This window comes from Thrips palmi, unplaced genomic scaffold (assembly GCF_012932325.1).
Source record: "Thrips palmi isolate BJ-2018 unplaced genomic scaffold, TpBJ-2018v1 HiC_scaffold_15, whole genome shotgun sequence".
Taxonomy (NCBI): domain Eukaryota; kingdom Metazoa; phylum Arthropoda; class Insecta; order Thysanoptera; family Thripidae; genus Thrips; species Thrips palmi.
Window position 1 is genome coordinate 11,369,792 of NW_023144624.1, and position 16,348 is coordinate 11,386,139.

The 16,348-nt window shown below is 58.9% G+C and overlaps 1 protein-coding gene across 2 annotated transcripts in view; it reads right to left on the reverse strand.

Moving 5' to 3' along the window:
* Positions 1-39: 39 nt before the first annotated feature.
* LOC117641585 overlaps positions 40-16,348 on the reverse strand; it is a 33,779-nt gene continuing 17,470 nt past the window's right edge. Inside the window, exons 2-4 of one of the 2 annotated variants that reach the window (XM_034379050.1) lie at positions 5,978-6,095; positions 4,820-4,930; positions 40-1,302 (exon numbers count right to left, since the gene is read on the reverse strand). In XM_034379050.1, the coding sequence (XP_034234941.1) occupies positions 1,253-1,302; positions 4,820-4,930; positions 5,978-6,095 (279 nt within the window). In that variant the 3' untranslated portion in view covers positions 40-1,252. Of the gene's footprint in view, positions 1,303-4,819; positions 4,931-5,968; positions 6,096-16,348 lie in introns of both variants that reach the window. The other variant, XM_034379049.1, reaches the window with a different exon arrangement.

Sequence of the window (16,348 nt, forward strand, 5' to 3'; positions counted from 1 at the left end):
TTTGGGTTGATGAGGGAAAATTGAAAGGACTCGATCAAATGCTTAAATATTTGTTTAATGATATTATGACCTTACAAATAGTTTACACCTGGACGGACACACATCAATCAAAATCAGACACAGACATTCTTTTTTTACAAGTAAGTACATTGTATATACACAAAAAATCTCATATAATTGACCCCATGGGGGTAGTTGGCTCTCTAGCTTTACATGACAGAAAATAAGTCACAAAGTAATGCTTTTCATACATTCTCGGCCTCGTACAACGACCTTGGCAATGTTGGCACTCCACGTAGGAGTGCATTGGTTTCAAACAAGGTTTTCGGTCTAGAGCAATATACCCGTCATTTCAATTTTAATGTTACACTAGAAACTCATACAGAAAAACATCATATTTCTCATTGAAAATCGCACTAAGGGGGAAACACCCTGGATATGCGGTCGGCGTTTGTTTGGTTCAAAAGCCATGGTGGCAAAGTCTAAAGGATTGGATTCGCAAAGACAATATTTTATTTTATTTCGCAGCGGTGTGACTCGTGTCCAGATATATTCGGACAAACACATGAACGAACAATGTACAGTATAAATAAATATAAATTAACGACTGGTTGAAATGGAAATGGTTTTCTAATAGTTAGAGGATGGCAAATGGAGTGGAGGTAATAGTTTTGAACGCGAGTATACAAAGCCAACAGGCGCAAGGGGCGGTCTGGGCTGCGAACAGTCCTGCTGTTCAAAACTGGAAGACAGCTCTACAAGAAGAAAAGGCAACAGCAGCCGATTTGAACATTGCATGGCACCAAAATACATACAAGTCAAACGATGCCCTGTGACGAAATCCTGAGGTTTACACTGGTAACTTTACATTTCAAAGGAGGGACTCGTCACATTTGGTTTCATCACCAACAGTTTCTACTTCCTTCCTCGATAAAATTAAAAATAACATTTGAACGTTGCTTTTTCGATGACAGTAGTGAGCGGAAAGGTGTCAATGGACGACGACAGCTTCGTGAAATGAGCCGTCTGGAACGAACCCGTCTGGAACGACCCAGTTGGAACGACTCTGTCTGGAGAGACTCCTGTCCTCCTCCATGGTCTCTCGGGTCCTCGCTCGGGTCGCTTCGTGGCTCCATGGATGCACGCAGACAGACGGAGAGCAGTTCCTCTTGAGGCTGCATGCGGCTGGCATGGCGAGGACGATGTAGATGACGATGTCGATGAGGAAGGCGAAGGCGAGGGAGACGTTCTTCTATAGGTAGTCCTCGCTGCCGAAGCTTCCGGTGAAGGCGGCGGAGTTACCTGCAAAAGCACCAGCAAGTTCAGTTTTTCGCGCCACTGGATTCACGGGGACACCACATGCAGGAACGAGCATCTCTCTTGAGTTATGTTTATGCAATTTTTAATATTTTTTACAATATATACAAAATGTACAGTAATCGTCCCGCCCCTACCCCACTACGAGTTAACGGACACATGTGAGCGCGTCATTTCTTTTTCTCGCGTTGTCAGTGGTTTGGCGTCGCACAGTGTGCCCTGGTAGGCAGCACTCATACTCCCCCTGAGGTGGCCAAACAGCGTAAAAGGGCCCCCTCCCCAAACGAAATTCCAAAGCCGCCCCTGCGTGAGAGACCGCCAAGTCCTCAAAGACTCCTCCGGGCTCGGAGTACAGTACCGCCGGGTGGTTTCTCCTGCTTCCGCCCAGCCGCTCGCGGGAGGCGCGGACCGAGGCGCGAACCGAAACGTTTTGCAGTGCAGGGGAATGCGCTGCACCGCCAAGTCTAGCCGCACCGCGCCGATATGCAGCCGATTGCCTAAGAACGGTGCGCCATGTGCCCTGCCCTGCCGTGGCGCCGCGCCGCGCAGAGAATGGAGCGGCACGCCACCGTATGGCACCATTTGACACCCAGGCGGTCATCCCATGGCCATCCCACGGCTACGTACAAGCGCGGATCACCCCCCCCCCCCCCTTTCTCCTTGATAGATGCCTGAAAGGTAGGCAAAAGTGCCTCTTTGCCCCCCCCCCGCTCTAGATTGCAACCGGCGCCATCGAGGGTCGCGCGGCGCGGACGGGCGAGTAACTCGAACCACCATCGATTACCAGCGAGGATTGGATTATCGAACGGATGGGTCAGTGACGCACCACGGCTACCATCGAACATCACCGCGGACTGAGGGGACCGAGGGACCAAGCGCGCGGGTCGAGGCCCACCATGCGTCGCGGACGTGTCGCGGGGTGTCGTTGAACCCGTTGGAGCGCGCCGAGGCGCCACGCGGAGAGACACGCACTTGTTATCAGGGAGGGACGCGTTCGAAGCGACACACAGTGGGCCAGAAGGTCGGTGGAGGTGGACAAAACACTAGACGCGTTTTGAGCTCCAGAGTCGCTAATCGAATCTCTGTCTCTCTCACTCTCACGGGGCGGGGTGCGCAGTGCGAGAGAGTCCGCAGGCGCAGGCCCCACACGCCGCCGGACGATAATTTTGTGAAAACTCGCAGAGACTCGGCCACGCGTTCGCCGCGTTCGCCCGCGTTCGCGCTGACGACTCGGCGGCCGCAGAAATGACCCATTGTCAGTTTTCTTTCAAGTTTTGCAACGATGACGCGAGCGAGGTGCACCGCAAACGACACCAAGAGGGACGCACCGACGCACCCCGCCCCGCCCCGCCCCGGCCGGCTATGGCCTTGCTGCCGGCCCTTCCCTCGCGTCGCGACGTGCTTCGCGGTGCTTCGCAGTGCTTGGCCGTGCTTTGCCGTGCTTGGCGCTTCGCAACGCCAGCGCAGTGCTGCGCGGTGCTCCGCTTGAATGCATCACAGCGACTCGCATTCTCCATTCGGAGTGGCCAAGTGCAATCCATCCGATCTCACGCACTGGGCGCACCGGGGCTTGGGACGCGCCGAGCGTGTCGCCGCCGCTCTGTCTCTCTCCGACAGCGACGACATCGGAATCAGTCTGTTCGGCACGTGAGCTGACCTCGTCCTTAAACCAAACCTTACCTAACCGGGCGCGGATGCAGCAGGGAGGCTTGTTTGCCTCGACACCCGCATTGCTCCTAGATCGCTTACACTGTCGTGCCCGTTGCCCGTCATCGAACGCACGTTACCAACTTTGCTGCCCCCCCCCCCCCCCCTCCCGGCGGCCAATGAATGGAAGCCGCCGAGCCGGCCGCCTGCATTGACGGCGCGCGCGGGAAGCTGCTACAATGTAGAAAGAAGACGGAAAAGACTTTTGGGCCGGAAGCGGCCGAAGCGGGAGAGAAGCAGCATGTTGTATGCAAGGCGGGGCGTTAATGTCATGCCGGGCCGCCGGCTGTAGGTTCGCTCTGTCTCACTCGCACCCTTACGGGACGCCCCATGGGTGCGAGAGAGACAGGGCGACGAGAGTCTGCTGGTCTCCCTCACCTTCCGCGGAAGCGGCTTGAAATGCAGAAAGCAGCGGCAGACTGACTCCGAGAGTCGGTTTCGTCGCTCTGTCTCTCTCGCAGTCTTGGGGCACTCCGTGCGAGTGCGAGAGAGACAGAGCGAAGAAAGCACTGTGCGGAATCAGCGTGGTGTTTGCTCGGCAGCAAAGAGAGAGACAGAGAGAAGGGCGGCTGTGGAAAAGTGCGGCGAGGTGAGTCATGCGTTCCCCGTGCACCAAGGAGTTAGAGATAAAGGTTATCTACGGAAGAAGAACACCACAACTCCGTTTCTGCGCCATCACGGAAACGTGACGAGTGAGGGGGCGGTTTCTGGCGGCGTCACCAAGCAGAGTCATGGCGGCGATCCGATGGGATGGAAAATGGGAAATGGAACGAGGAGCGCCGCCAGGCAGAGAGTATGATTGCCCATGGCAATGAATGAAAAGGTCTACTGGGATGGCACTTTCTAGAAAAAGGCGAAAAAACAGATTTTCAAGGATGGCGTGATTTGAAGAGAAATGGAATGTTTTGTGATAATGTCTCATATGGGCAATTCAAAATTATTTTAACTTTCGAATTTTGAGTTTGAAAATAAAAGGCAAGAAATTTTAATGACGTTTTCTTTTTAGAGAAGTGTTCTTCTGTCAACAACCTGGATGCAATTTTACTTGACAAAGACAAATGCTCATAGTCTTAAAGCAGGTATTTACAGCTTGGATTTACAAGTTATTGTACCAATTTAAACTATTTTCACTGTATTAATTACACCCGTACGAATATGGACATTGTTTCTTTGATGAGGCGGATCGGGAAGTGGTCTGATAAATCAAATTGTAAGTTATTGGATTGTGACATGAATGACAACGAGAGCAAACTCTCAGTCATTCAGGAAATATTAATTCAAAATTATCTTGGACTCTGAAATTTAACACTAAAGGAAATGCGTAACGACGCATCTCAAAGTTTTAATTCAAGTTAATGAGTCAGCAAAGGTCGGCCGGCTGGTTCGAGGGACCACTTCCCGCCCCGGCGAGTGATACCTGAGAGGAAAGATGAAGATGATCGTCCTGGAAGCCTCCAGAGAAGCGGGCTGTGTGCGATGCTGGGTGAGACCGCCCCACCGGGGGCCACTACCCCACCGGGGGCCACGGCGGCCGCCCCGTGGGTCGTGCTGTAGGAGACGCTGGGCCGCAGCCTGGTCGTCGGGGCCCTGCCCAGGGAGCCCCCCAGCGGGCCCCCGAGGGGGCTGCGCAGCGGACCCAGTCGGAACGAGCTGGTGCCATGGCTGGAGCCCACCAGGCTGGCGGGGCCCAGCGGGCCGCCCCCGAGGGGGCCCAGGGTGCCCAGGGGCAGACCGAGGGACGGCCGGAGAGAGGGCCCGGGCCCCGCGACCAGGCTGTTGATGTTGGGATACACACCTCTGGCGCCCCCCGTGCGTCCACCCGGAGGCACGAAGCCGAAGCCCGACGCGCCCACGACCACGCCGCTCGTCTCGGAGCCCGGGGGCGTGTTGGGGAACAGGATGGGGCCTGCGGCAGAAAGAGGCTTGAACACGTGGACGCGGCAAGGCGCGGCTGCGCAGTGAGGGGAGGGGCGCACGACCAGAGGCTGCCGGCAGCGGCGGCCGGAGGCTCGGTCCAGGAAATTTGAAAAGTCGTGTTGGATCAGTTGAGGAAAGAATTTCATCGATTTTCAATAAGAACCAAGCCGAAAAAATTCATTGTCCGGAACGAGGAGTTTCCAGTTTTAATTTACTGCCGGCATTGTGTCAGTTTGAAGCGGAATCTAGGTATAAAAGTAAGAACATGCTGTAGTTTTGCAACTGGAGTTTCAGTACTATACAGATTCACAGATCCTTCCCCTTGGGTTTGGAGGGGCAGATGGGGATCGTTATGACCCCTTGGCCTTGATTCTTCAAGACAAGCAGACTTGAATGAAAACATTGTAAAGAATGCAAGAGGGGACGACAAATTTATCACGCTTCGCCGGACTTTGGAATCATTTTATAGTGGCGCGATAGAGGCAAGGCTGCTCGGCTTGAGGCGCACGAAATGAATTGGACAAAATGAATTGGACGCGCTCCGTCGCCGTGGCCAGCGCTCAAGCTGTGCTCTGAAATAGGAAGAGTCGTAAAAGACTCGAGGCCATGACTAGAGTCGGGGTCATCGCTGGAAAAACGGCTCGGAAAAAGAAAGATTAGTCTGTCACGGCGGCAGATGGTGCCCGACGGCGGCTTTTCGAACTGATTTTCGGTGGAAGTGGTCCCACTGCGGCCATCAGTTCGCAGAGCGCGCGTCCGCGGCGCATCCTGCCGCGCGCTTCGAGATGCCCGGAGAGAAATTTTTCTATCGCCGTCGCTTCGATTGTATCGAAAGCGGCGTGAACGCCCCTCTGACGACGGCTTCGAGCGTGGCGTCGACGGTGGCGGCAGGACCCCCCCGGCAGCAGGCGCCCTACAGGTGCTGGCTGGGGCTGGTGGCGGCCCTGGGGCCCTGGGGCGACCGCCGACGCACGCTGGATACCGCCGCCACGGAGGCGCAGAGAAAAATCGCTCCCCAGGGGGTTACCAGGGTTACCCGTGTTGGAGCGGCCGCCGGCCGCGCCGGAGGACTGCGCGGCGGCGAAGCCGGGGAAGAAGTCTCCGAAGGACTGCGCCGCTGCCAGGGACGCCAGGGCGGCCAGCACCAACAGCACCTGCGGAAAGAGAACGGCTCGTCAGCACAGGGGATAGCGTGGCGGGCCGCGGCGCCGAAGGTTCGCGGTTCGAATCCGCGCCTGGGTTGCATGCGCATGAGTCCACGCGAGGAAAATGCGGGCTAGGGCCTTCGGACGGCAAAAATGAGGAGTGGAAAAAGTAGCCGGAGTCGAGCAGCAGGCAGAAATCACCGTGCCACGGCGGTGCCACGGGGATTCATTAAAGAAACCTCGGGTGTGGCTCGGGCTCAGGGTGGCAGCATGGTGGCAGCCGGGTGGCGGCACTGTAAGTGCCCATTGGCCGCCATTGGCTTTGGCAGCTCGCGGGCAGTTTATCTCCCTCCATGGCGGCGGCAGTGCGGCCACACTGGCAAATGATTTGGCACCGCGGGCGCCGCACCGTCGCCACTTGGCTTTCGGCTTTGTTTTGGTGGTGCCCCTGCCTGCAGGTGTCGATCAAGGTATCGATGTAGGTCGCTGGCACCTCGCGGAGGCGTACACCGCCTCGCTCTCGAGCACCTCCGGTCATTCCTAATTTGCCACGGGCACTTGTTGTTGTTGTTCCATGGCAGTTGGCAGCGCTGCAGCGCGGCGTGCCTCGGCGTGCCCTGGGTGGCACACTGCGCCATTTGGCGCGAGGTTCAAACGCCCGCCCGCCCCGTGGCCCAACAACGGCCCGGCGGCGGCCCGCCAAAGGCAACAGGACAATCCCCGGATAGTCGCCCTGAAGGCAGGCGAACAGCCACACTTCGCCCCTGTAAGCAGGCAAAAACCTTGCCCCTCCCTCCGGCCGACCCTGGATCCGCCACTGCCGCTATTTATAGGGGATCGCGCCGCCCAGCCGGCTGGCCTAGGCTAGCCCAGTCCGCCCGCACCACGCCTCCCTCCGTGAGAGTAAAACACTGTGTAGCGATAAGGCGTTTGCAGAGTGAAAGGACGGCAGGGGAGGGGGAGGGGGTGTTTGATTGGTGTGGCGGAGTGCCCCATATCAGGCAGAGCGCTCCATACAGCAGTGCCATGCAGTGCCATGCAGTGCCATGCAGTGCCATGCAGTGCCATGCAGTGCCATGCAGTGCCATGCAGTGCCATGCAGTGCCATGCAGTGCCATGCAGTGCCATGCAGTGCCATGCAGTGCCATGCAGTGCCATGCAGTGCCATGCAGTGCCATGCAGTGCCATGCAGTGCCATGCAGTGCCATGCAGTGCCATGCAGTGCCATGCAGTGCCATGCAGTGCCATGCAGTGCCATGCAGTGCCATGCAGTGCCATGCAGTGCCATGCAGTGCCATGCAGTGCCATGCAGTGCCATGCAGTGCCATGCAGTGCCATGCAGTGCCATGCAGTGCCATGCAGTGCCATGCAGTGCCATGCAGTGCCATGCAGTGCCATGCAGTGCCATGCAGTGCCATGCAGTGCCATGCAGTGCCATGCAGTGCCATGCAGTGCCATGCAGTGCCATGCAGTGCCATGCAGTGCCATGCAGTGCCATGCAGTGCCATGCAGTGCCATGCAGTGCCATGCAGTGCCATGCAGTGCCATGCAGTGCCATGCAGTGCCATGCAGTGCCATGCAGTGCCATGCAGTGCCATGCAGTGCCATGCAGTGCCATGCAGTGCCATGCAGTGCCATGCAGTGCCATGCAGTGCCATGCAGTGCCATGCAGTGCCATGCAGTGCCATGCAGTGCCATGCAGTGCCATGCAGTGCCATGCAGTGCCATGCAGTGCCATGCAGTGCCATGCAGTGCCATGCAGTGCCATGCAGTGCCATGCAGTGCCATGCAGTGCCATGCAGTGCCATGCAGTGCCATGCAGTGCCATGCAGTGCCATGCAGTGCCATGCAGTGCCATGCAGTGCCATGCAGTGCCATGCAGTGCCATGCAGTGCCATGCAGTGCCATGCAGTGCCATGCAGTGCCATGCAGTGCCATGCAGTGCCATGCAGTGCCATGCAGTGCCATGCAGTGCCATGCAGTGCCATGCAGTGCCATGCAGTGCCATGCAGTGCCATGCAGTGCCATGCAGTGCCATGCAGTGCCATGCAGTGCCATGCAGTGCCATGCAGTGCCATGCAGTGCCATGCAGTGCCATGCAGTGCCATGCAGTGCCATGCAGTGCCATGCAGTGCCATGCAGTGCCATGCAGTGCCATGCAGTGCCATGCAGTGCCATGCAGTGCCATGCAGTGCCATGCAGTGCCATGCAGTGCCATGCAGTGCCATGCAGTGCCATGCAGTGCCATGCAGTGCCATGCAGTGCCATGCAGTGCATGCAGTGCCATGCAGTGCCATGCAGTGCCATGCAGTGCCATGCAGTGCCATGCAGTGCCATGCAGTGCCATGCAGTGCCATGCAGTGCCATGCAGTGCCATGCAGTGCCATGCAGTGCCATGCAGTGCCATGCAGTGCCAGTGCAGATGCCATGCAGTGCCATGCAGTGCCATGCAGTGCCATGCAGTGCCATGCAGTGCCATGCAGTGCCATGCAGTGCCATGCAGTGCCATGCAGTGCCATGCAGTGCCATGCAGTGCCATGCAGTGCCATGCAGTGCCATGCAGTGCCATGCAGTGCCATGCAGTGCCATGCAGTGCCATGCAGTGCCATGCAGTGCCATGCAGTGCCATGCAGTGCCATGCAGTGCCATGCAGTGCCATGCAGTGCCATGCAGTGCCATGCAGTGCCATGCAGTGCCATGCAGTGCCATGCAGTGCCATGCAGTGCCATGCAGTGCCATGCAGTGCCATGCAGTGCCATGCAGTGCCATGCAGTGCCATGCAGTGCCATGCAGTGCCATGCAGTGCCATGCAGTGCCATGCAGTGCCATGCAGTGCCATGCAGTGCCATGCAGTGCCATGCAGTGCCATGCAGTGCCATGCAGTGCCATGCAGTGCCATGCAGTGCCATGCAGTGCCATGCAGTGCCATGCAGTGCCATGCAGTGCCATGCAGTGCCATGCAGTGCCATGCAGTGCCATGCAGTGCCATGCAGTGCCATGCAGTGCCATGCAGTGCCATGCAGTGCCATGCAGTGCCATGCAGTGCCATGCAGTGCCATGCAGTGCCATGCAGTGCCATGCAGTGCCATGCAGTGCCATGCAGTGCCATGCAGTGCCATGCGCTGCGCAACACTTTGCGGCCAAGGGAGGGACTGCATGGCACTGCACGGCACTGCGCTGCAGCCGATGCAATGCGGGACTTTGAAGGGCTCTCACGCATTTTAAAGCGGCCCTGCTGCCTCCTCCGGGGCGTGCGTTTGCAGGGCGTCCCTCGCAGGGCCCATGCCTCGCAGGGCCCATGCCTCGCAGGCCTTACAGGGCTCGGGGAGCGCCGCCGTGGCGCCAGTGCGGAGAGCCACAACTCGCAGGGGAGTCTGGCAGGGCTTGCCAGCAGTAAAGCACACGCCCAAGGCTCGCCGAGACACCGCGACGCACCGCGAGTTGCGTGCGATGCGTGCGCGCCGCGCGGGCTGGCCTACCCGGCACACAGTGGGCCAGAAGGCCGGTGGAGGCGGACAAAACTCTTAGACGCGTTTTGAGCCCCAGAGTCCGCTAAACGCATCGAAGAGTTTTGTCCGCCTCCACCGGTCTTCTGGCCCACTGTGCGGCAGGGCGGTAGGGCCGGGCAGGGCCGAGCAGGCACACTTCACTTTCTCACCGCAAGAGCGCAGCACAGCGGTAAAGTCTCCCAATAAAACGCGGCCGACTGCATCATGCATGCGGCCGCCCCTCTGCCCGTCCGTATGCCTGTGAATCTTCCGTGTGTGTGTGTGTGTGTGTGTGTGTGTGTGTGTGTGTGTGTGTGTGTGTGTGTGTGTGTGTGTCTGTCTGTCTGTCTGTCTGTCTGTCTGTCTGTCTGTCTGTCTGTCTGTCTGTCTGTGTGTGTGTGTGTGTGTGTGTGTGTGTCTGTCTGTCTGTCTGTCTGTCTGTCTGTCTGTCTGTCTGTCTGTCTGTCTGTCTGTCTGTCTGTCTGCGAGTCGGCCTGCCGTTTTGCGTGCGCGCAAGTGGGTGTCTGTGAACCAGTCATCCATCCGCCTGGCCGGATAGGCCAGCCCGCCAGCCTCCTCGATGGTGCCGTTTCATTTCCTGTCAGTCCGTCCGTCCGTCCGTCGCCGCGTCCGCCTGTCCGGCAGCTGCGTGACAGAAGCAGTGCGCTAATACTGGCCTAGTGAAAGCGCATTGTCGTAATCCACAGGGGATGAACACGAGCAGCAGGCACGGACGGCTAGCCGGCAGCCAAGCCGCACACTCTGGGTTACGTACAGTATGGACGTATTTGGGCAAGCTGTGTACAAATTTATACATAAATTAGGAAAGAAACATTCAGAGTGCACAAAAACGACTTGTTGACGAGGCGCCTCCCCCGACGCGGTTCAGCCGGCTCCACCCACCACGCCGTCGGCGCGAAGTCATTTCGGGCCATGACGTCGATGACGTCACTCACGCGGCGCGCGGTGTGTATGACTTCTCGGCCCCTTTCCTTTCCAGTGTCGGGCTGTGTCTAGCCGCTCTAGCCCTGCCGGGCCGCCGCCGCATTGGCGAGCGGAAACCAGTCTGACTTTCGCGTCAACCGTGACAGTGGCAGGACTGCATCGTCTCGAGTGCCCGTCACCCCCCCCCCCCCCCCCCCCAGCCGCCAGTGCAGACGGCGGCCGCTCCAGGCTGCACAACAGGTGCCAATGGTATCCCTTAAGCACGACCGCTGTCCGTTCACCGGCTCGCCTGTCCGTGCAACTGCCTGTCCGTCTGTCTGAGCCTGAACGAACAGTGGCTGCCTGGCTGGCTGGCTGCCTGGCTGCCTGCTTGCCTGCCTGCCTGTCTGGCGACTGGCTGCCCCCCTCAGCCCTTGTTACTTCAGCCCACCCCATGTGGGGCCCTGCATCTCCGCGCCGCGCATGCACATGCGCGGCACACACACACACACTGTCACACACTGTCTCACTCACACACAGCGACCACGCCCGCGCCCGCTGGGTTGGCCAACACTGTCATTGCTGCTTGGACACGCGTGTCGCCGGCCGTGGCGGCCGTGCGTGTCCTGAGGCCGACGGGCCGCCGTGCCGCCAGCCCGCCGCCAAGGCCCAGGCAGCCGTGGCGGCCGTGGCAGAGAAAGCGATCTTCATGTCGAGGGTGTCACCCTGCTCCGCGCTGCTCCGCCCTCTGCAATGCTCCTCCCTCGAGGCCGGCCGCGCTGGCGGACCGTGCGCTTCGAGCAGGCAGCTCCGCGGACACAGCCGTATGGCCGCCGACGCGAAGGCCGTGACCGAGGCCGAGGCAAAGGTTGAGGCCGTTGCAAGGGCCGCGGCAGAGGCTGAGCATGAGCACGCACACAAAATCTATGTGTGTACTCAGTACACACTTCTAGGTGCGTGCTTACAAGCATGCACTTCTAGGTGTGTACTTGCCTAAGCACGCACCTAGAAGTGTGTACTTGAATGAGTACACACTTATAAGTGTGTACTCAATGAGTACACACATAGAAGTGCATGCGTTTTCCCTATGCCGCGCATGCACCTCGCAAGTGTGTACTCACTAAGTACACACTTATAAGTGTGTACTCATTCAAGTACACACTTCTAGGTGCGTGCTTAGGCAAGTACACACCTAGAAGTGCATGCTTGTAAGCACGCACCTAGAAGTGTGTACTGAGTACACACATAGATTTTGTGTGCGCTCTGACCAAGCAAAACCCGATCGCCAGTGTTCTAGCGTTCCAAACGACCAATGGGACGTTCAATGGGATGTGGCACTACACTGCTCCTTTGAATGTGATGTCGCACACTGCTCCTTTGAATGTGATGTCGCACACTGCGATTGCCCCCTCCCCCTCCAGCCCGACGCGGCGAGCGCGCCGAGCGGCGTGTCATGACGCTCCAAACAGATGGCGGCGCTGGATGAGCCGCTCCAGACTTTTCCAGTCAATCTCACTTTCTCTCGATCGCCCGCCTTTTCCGATTAACGCGACCGCGGCGACACTGCAAGGGGAGGGGTGAGGCTGAAGGGCCGCGACAGAGCGAAGTCGAGGATGCGACATCGAGGCGACGTTGTGACGAGTTTGTGACGGAAGAGTAGGAACGCGTGACGCTGCTGCTTCCCATGTCAGCGACAGCAATCAGCTGTCGCAGAAGGAGAGCTACAGTCATCTCGCCTTCATCTCCTTTTCTTGTTCCGTTCCGCCTGCGGGCCGATTCCCAACACCGCTTGCTGCTGCCATCGCTCTGTCTCTCTCGCACCCCCACGACGGGACGCCCCACGAGTGGGAGCGAGAGCGAGAGACAAGGACTTGTTCGGACTCATCGGCGATAAACTTGGAGGTGACGGCGGCCCGGCCACTGATTGTTTTGTCACATCCTTTATCTTTCGGTCCGAGTGCCGCCGTGCCGCCTGATTCATTCCGGAGGACCGCCTCGTCGCTCCGTCTCTCTCGCACTGACGGGGCGTCGGTCAGGGCGCGAGAGAGACGGAGCGAGCGAGAGTCCCGACCCAAAGGACGCGCGCCTCGAAGAGCCACACGCGGCAGTTTAGTGTCTGATTTGCATGCCAGCGCTACTGGTCTTTCCTTCGGCCGGCGGGGAAAAGGACAAAAAATTGCCGTTTACGGCTCTATCTGGGGATAACCTCGGGATGGTTCCGCGGTGCAAGGTCGGCCGGAGTGCGTTCAGCACGGGCATCGCACACGTTGGCGGGCATCGCACCGAAAAGACAGTGTCCGGGTTTCTGTCCACCATGCAGGCGAGAAAGCAGATCACCTGCCATTCCTCCAGGGCGGACCTGGGAAACACGGGCAGAGTTTTGCGACCTCTCGCTCGTACCCCTACGACGCTCCCCATGAGTACACGCAGAGAAATGCTTAGCGACGGCTGCTAACTCTTAACTCCCCTTGCTAATAATCTTAGCTGTATATGGACAGCTAATACCTTAGCACCAGTTGCTAATATTCTTAGCTGGCACATATTAGCAAGGTAGCTAAGGCCTTAGCAAGCAAAACTAAGTCAGAAAATTTTCGGTATTCGAACTTCAGACTTTTACTTGCCGACTTGTTACCTTTCCCCTTCGGCTACTGCCGTTCCTTCTCTGGAGAGGAGTAAGGGAGGACTCATATCCTACGCTGGGGTCGAATGATCAGTCAATAGGAGCTTAGCGCCAGCAGCTAATTTATTAGCACCACCGCTAAACCTCTTTGCTAAGATTTTTGTCAAGTCTTGCTAAGTTGTGTTAGCTTCCGCTACTAAGTCTGCACAATGTAGCTAAGGATATTAGTTTCTTGTGCTAAGTCTCTCTTGCTAAGGTACATTAGCAGGTCAGCTAAGTTATTTTTCTGCGTGTACAAGCGAGAGAAAGACCGGTCAAAAAGTGCGTGTCCGAGTTTTCCAAGGAGCCATTTTTTCCAGGGTGGGTCTGCCTGGAAAACCCGGACATTGTTTTTTTTTTTTTTTTTTTTTGCCCAGAGAGAGGAGGCAGTAGTGTTCGCCTCGTCCTGCCCGGCGTGCCTGGCCGCCTCGCCCACGCACGGCGCGCAAGCCCGCCCCGCCGGCCTGGCGAAACAACGACCAGCAAGGCACGCACTGCCGCCCCGCGCTGCACAGTGTGCCCCGCGGAGCCACTCGGAGCCACGCGGCGCCACGCAGGCCGATCGTATCGGCGGCGCTCAACACCTGACGGCGCAACAGGAATTTGGAAAGACTCGGAAAGAGAGGCCGGACCCACGACGACGACACGTTTTCCGATCCAAAAGCGGCCAAAGCAAAACGTTTTGCCCGTGTCAAATTGCTTATCTCTTATGAGATCGGCGGGTCGGATGCTGTAACGGACCCGGCCAAGCCCACCTGGCGGTCCCGGACCGAGTCCTGGACGGCCTAGCAGTGTCCTGGCCGGTCGCGGCTAATTTCTCTGGGCACTCTAGTCTGGACGCGGAATCGGGGAGCGTAAACACGAGGGGGAGGGGAGGGGGGTCATCGCGGTGGCCGGCCCAGCGGAGTCATCCAGTCAAGGCGCGGGCCTAGGGTGCCGCCGCCCCCTCGAGGTGGGTAAGGATTCGTACTTTGCAAGACCCCCCCCCCCCCCCCCCCCCGGGGTCTCGAGATCTTTAGATAGAAACGCCAGTGCCTTCCTGAGGAAGCGTCTTGTAGCGGCCTGGCGGGCCTGGCGGGCCAGCAGTCACCGACTACTGCCTCGGCGAAAGGTGTCCTACCGTCCTGCGCGGCAGTGCACAGCAGCTCAGTCCGCATCAGAATATAAATAACGATGAAAAGAAAATCTCGCGCGACGCATTTCGCCGAGTTGATATTTCTGCCGGCGCTGGCATGCGTCCCAGACGGACGGACGGACGGACGGACGGACGGACAGCCCTGCACACAAGTCAGCGGCGCGGCCGAGCGACTGGACGCGAACCAAGTGGCGGTTGCGCGTTCGAGCGACGACACACTGTGCGACAATGTGTCGGGGACCGCCATCGCCCCCAGCCGCGCGGCGCCGCACCACGCCACGCCGCGCCACGCCGCGCCACGCCACGCCACGCCACGCCGCGCCACGCCGCGCCACGCCACGCCGCGCCACGCCACGTACGAGGTACTGGGCAAGCAGAGCCAAAGCCAAGTCATGCATGGATATCATCTGACCACCGTATACCGCGGCCACTAAAAAGCTGAGAGTCCTTTTCGTCGCTCTGTCTCTCTCGCACTCATGGGACGTCCCGTACAGGTGCGAGAGAGACAGAGCGACGGGCGCGCGTCACCGCCGGTCATTGCAGTCGCAAGCGCGCCCGGCTCTTCCTCCACGTTATGGCCGCGTCCAGCAATGAGGCACCGCCGCGCATACATTCCCATTCTCACTTTCCTCGGACCGCGCCGCGCGTGAGTGAGTCTGTGTGTGTGTGGTGCTTAGTGGAATGTGTACTTATATGACCAGCTCACGGAATATGCATAATAAATTACGCCAAAGCGAGAGAGGCACTCGTAGCAAGGGGATTGAACTGAGGATGAACACACACACACACACACACACACACACACACACACACACAGCACCGCAGGGAGACACTCACATACTCCAGCACGCCGCAGGCATCCCTGCGATTTCTGCCACACCATCAGTGCGCCAGGCGCCAGGGCCTTCAACCAGGGTCCAGGACGCTGAGGCTGCCGCCGCCGCCTCTAGCTAGGGGCTGGCGGCGGCCCCGGGTTCGAATCCCGGCCGAGGAGGCTGTTTCCTCGGACCGCTTTGCGGCGCTTTGCGGCGCTTTGCTGCGCTTTGGCGCGCTTTGGCGCGCGAAGTGCGACATGCGAAGTGGGCCGAGCGAGAGAGAGCGAGAGAGAGAGAGAGAGAGAGAGGGAGAGAGAGAGAGAGAGAGAGAGAGGCAAGCCACGGCCTCTAAATAAGGCACTCACGACGTCTTGGCTGCCACGGCGCGCCAGGTGTTATCCAATAGGCCTCCTTGCACACGCGTTTTGTCTAACGTTCCTCCGCCCTACCAGGTCCCACGCCGGTCCGCGGTTGGTCCGTTTCCCGGCGCGCACGTTATTCCGATTCGACTGCAGAGGTGTCGACACGCCTGCCGATAACTGCCCAATCGGCGCCTGCCCGCCCTGCCTGCCGCCGCCGCGTGCGAATAGAATAACTTTTTCTCCTTTTTTGCCTATTTTCAGCCGCCGGGCCCCGCCGCCCCTACACTTGAAAACCGCGCGGCTGGCCGCGAGCCTGGGGGCGTGGCGCGTTGGAGGGCGTGGCGGGGCGTGGCGGGGCGTGGCGGGGCGTGGCGGCTCGTGACACCGCGGCGAGCGTGACGGCCTGGGCGTTCGGTTCGCACGCGCCCCTATGCAGTGCTCCGCAGTGCTCTGCATTGCTGCGCCAGGCTGCGCTGGAATTCCCCCCGGTGTGTTACCATCTCTTTTCACGGCCAGCCCCACATTTTCCACGCCCGCCGGCAAGGGGCGCCAGGCCTGCCAACTGACGTCACCTTGTCCGCCCCCTTCGCCCCCTTCGCCGCCGAGGGCCGGCCGGCCGGGGCGACAGGACAAAAGACGGTCTCGATTTCCAGCTGGCAGTGAGCAGCCCTGGCAGCGCCATCGACAGGCCGCATGCAACACAAATCAAAACGCGGGGCAGTCTGGGAAAAACGACATCCTGGAGGACAGTGTCCTGGAGGAGGACAGCGTCCTGGAGGAGGACAGCGTCCTGGAGGAGGACAGCGTCCTGGAGGAGGACAGTGTCCTGGAGGAGGACAGTGTCCTGGAGGAGGACAGTGTCCTGGAGGAGGACAGTGT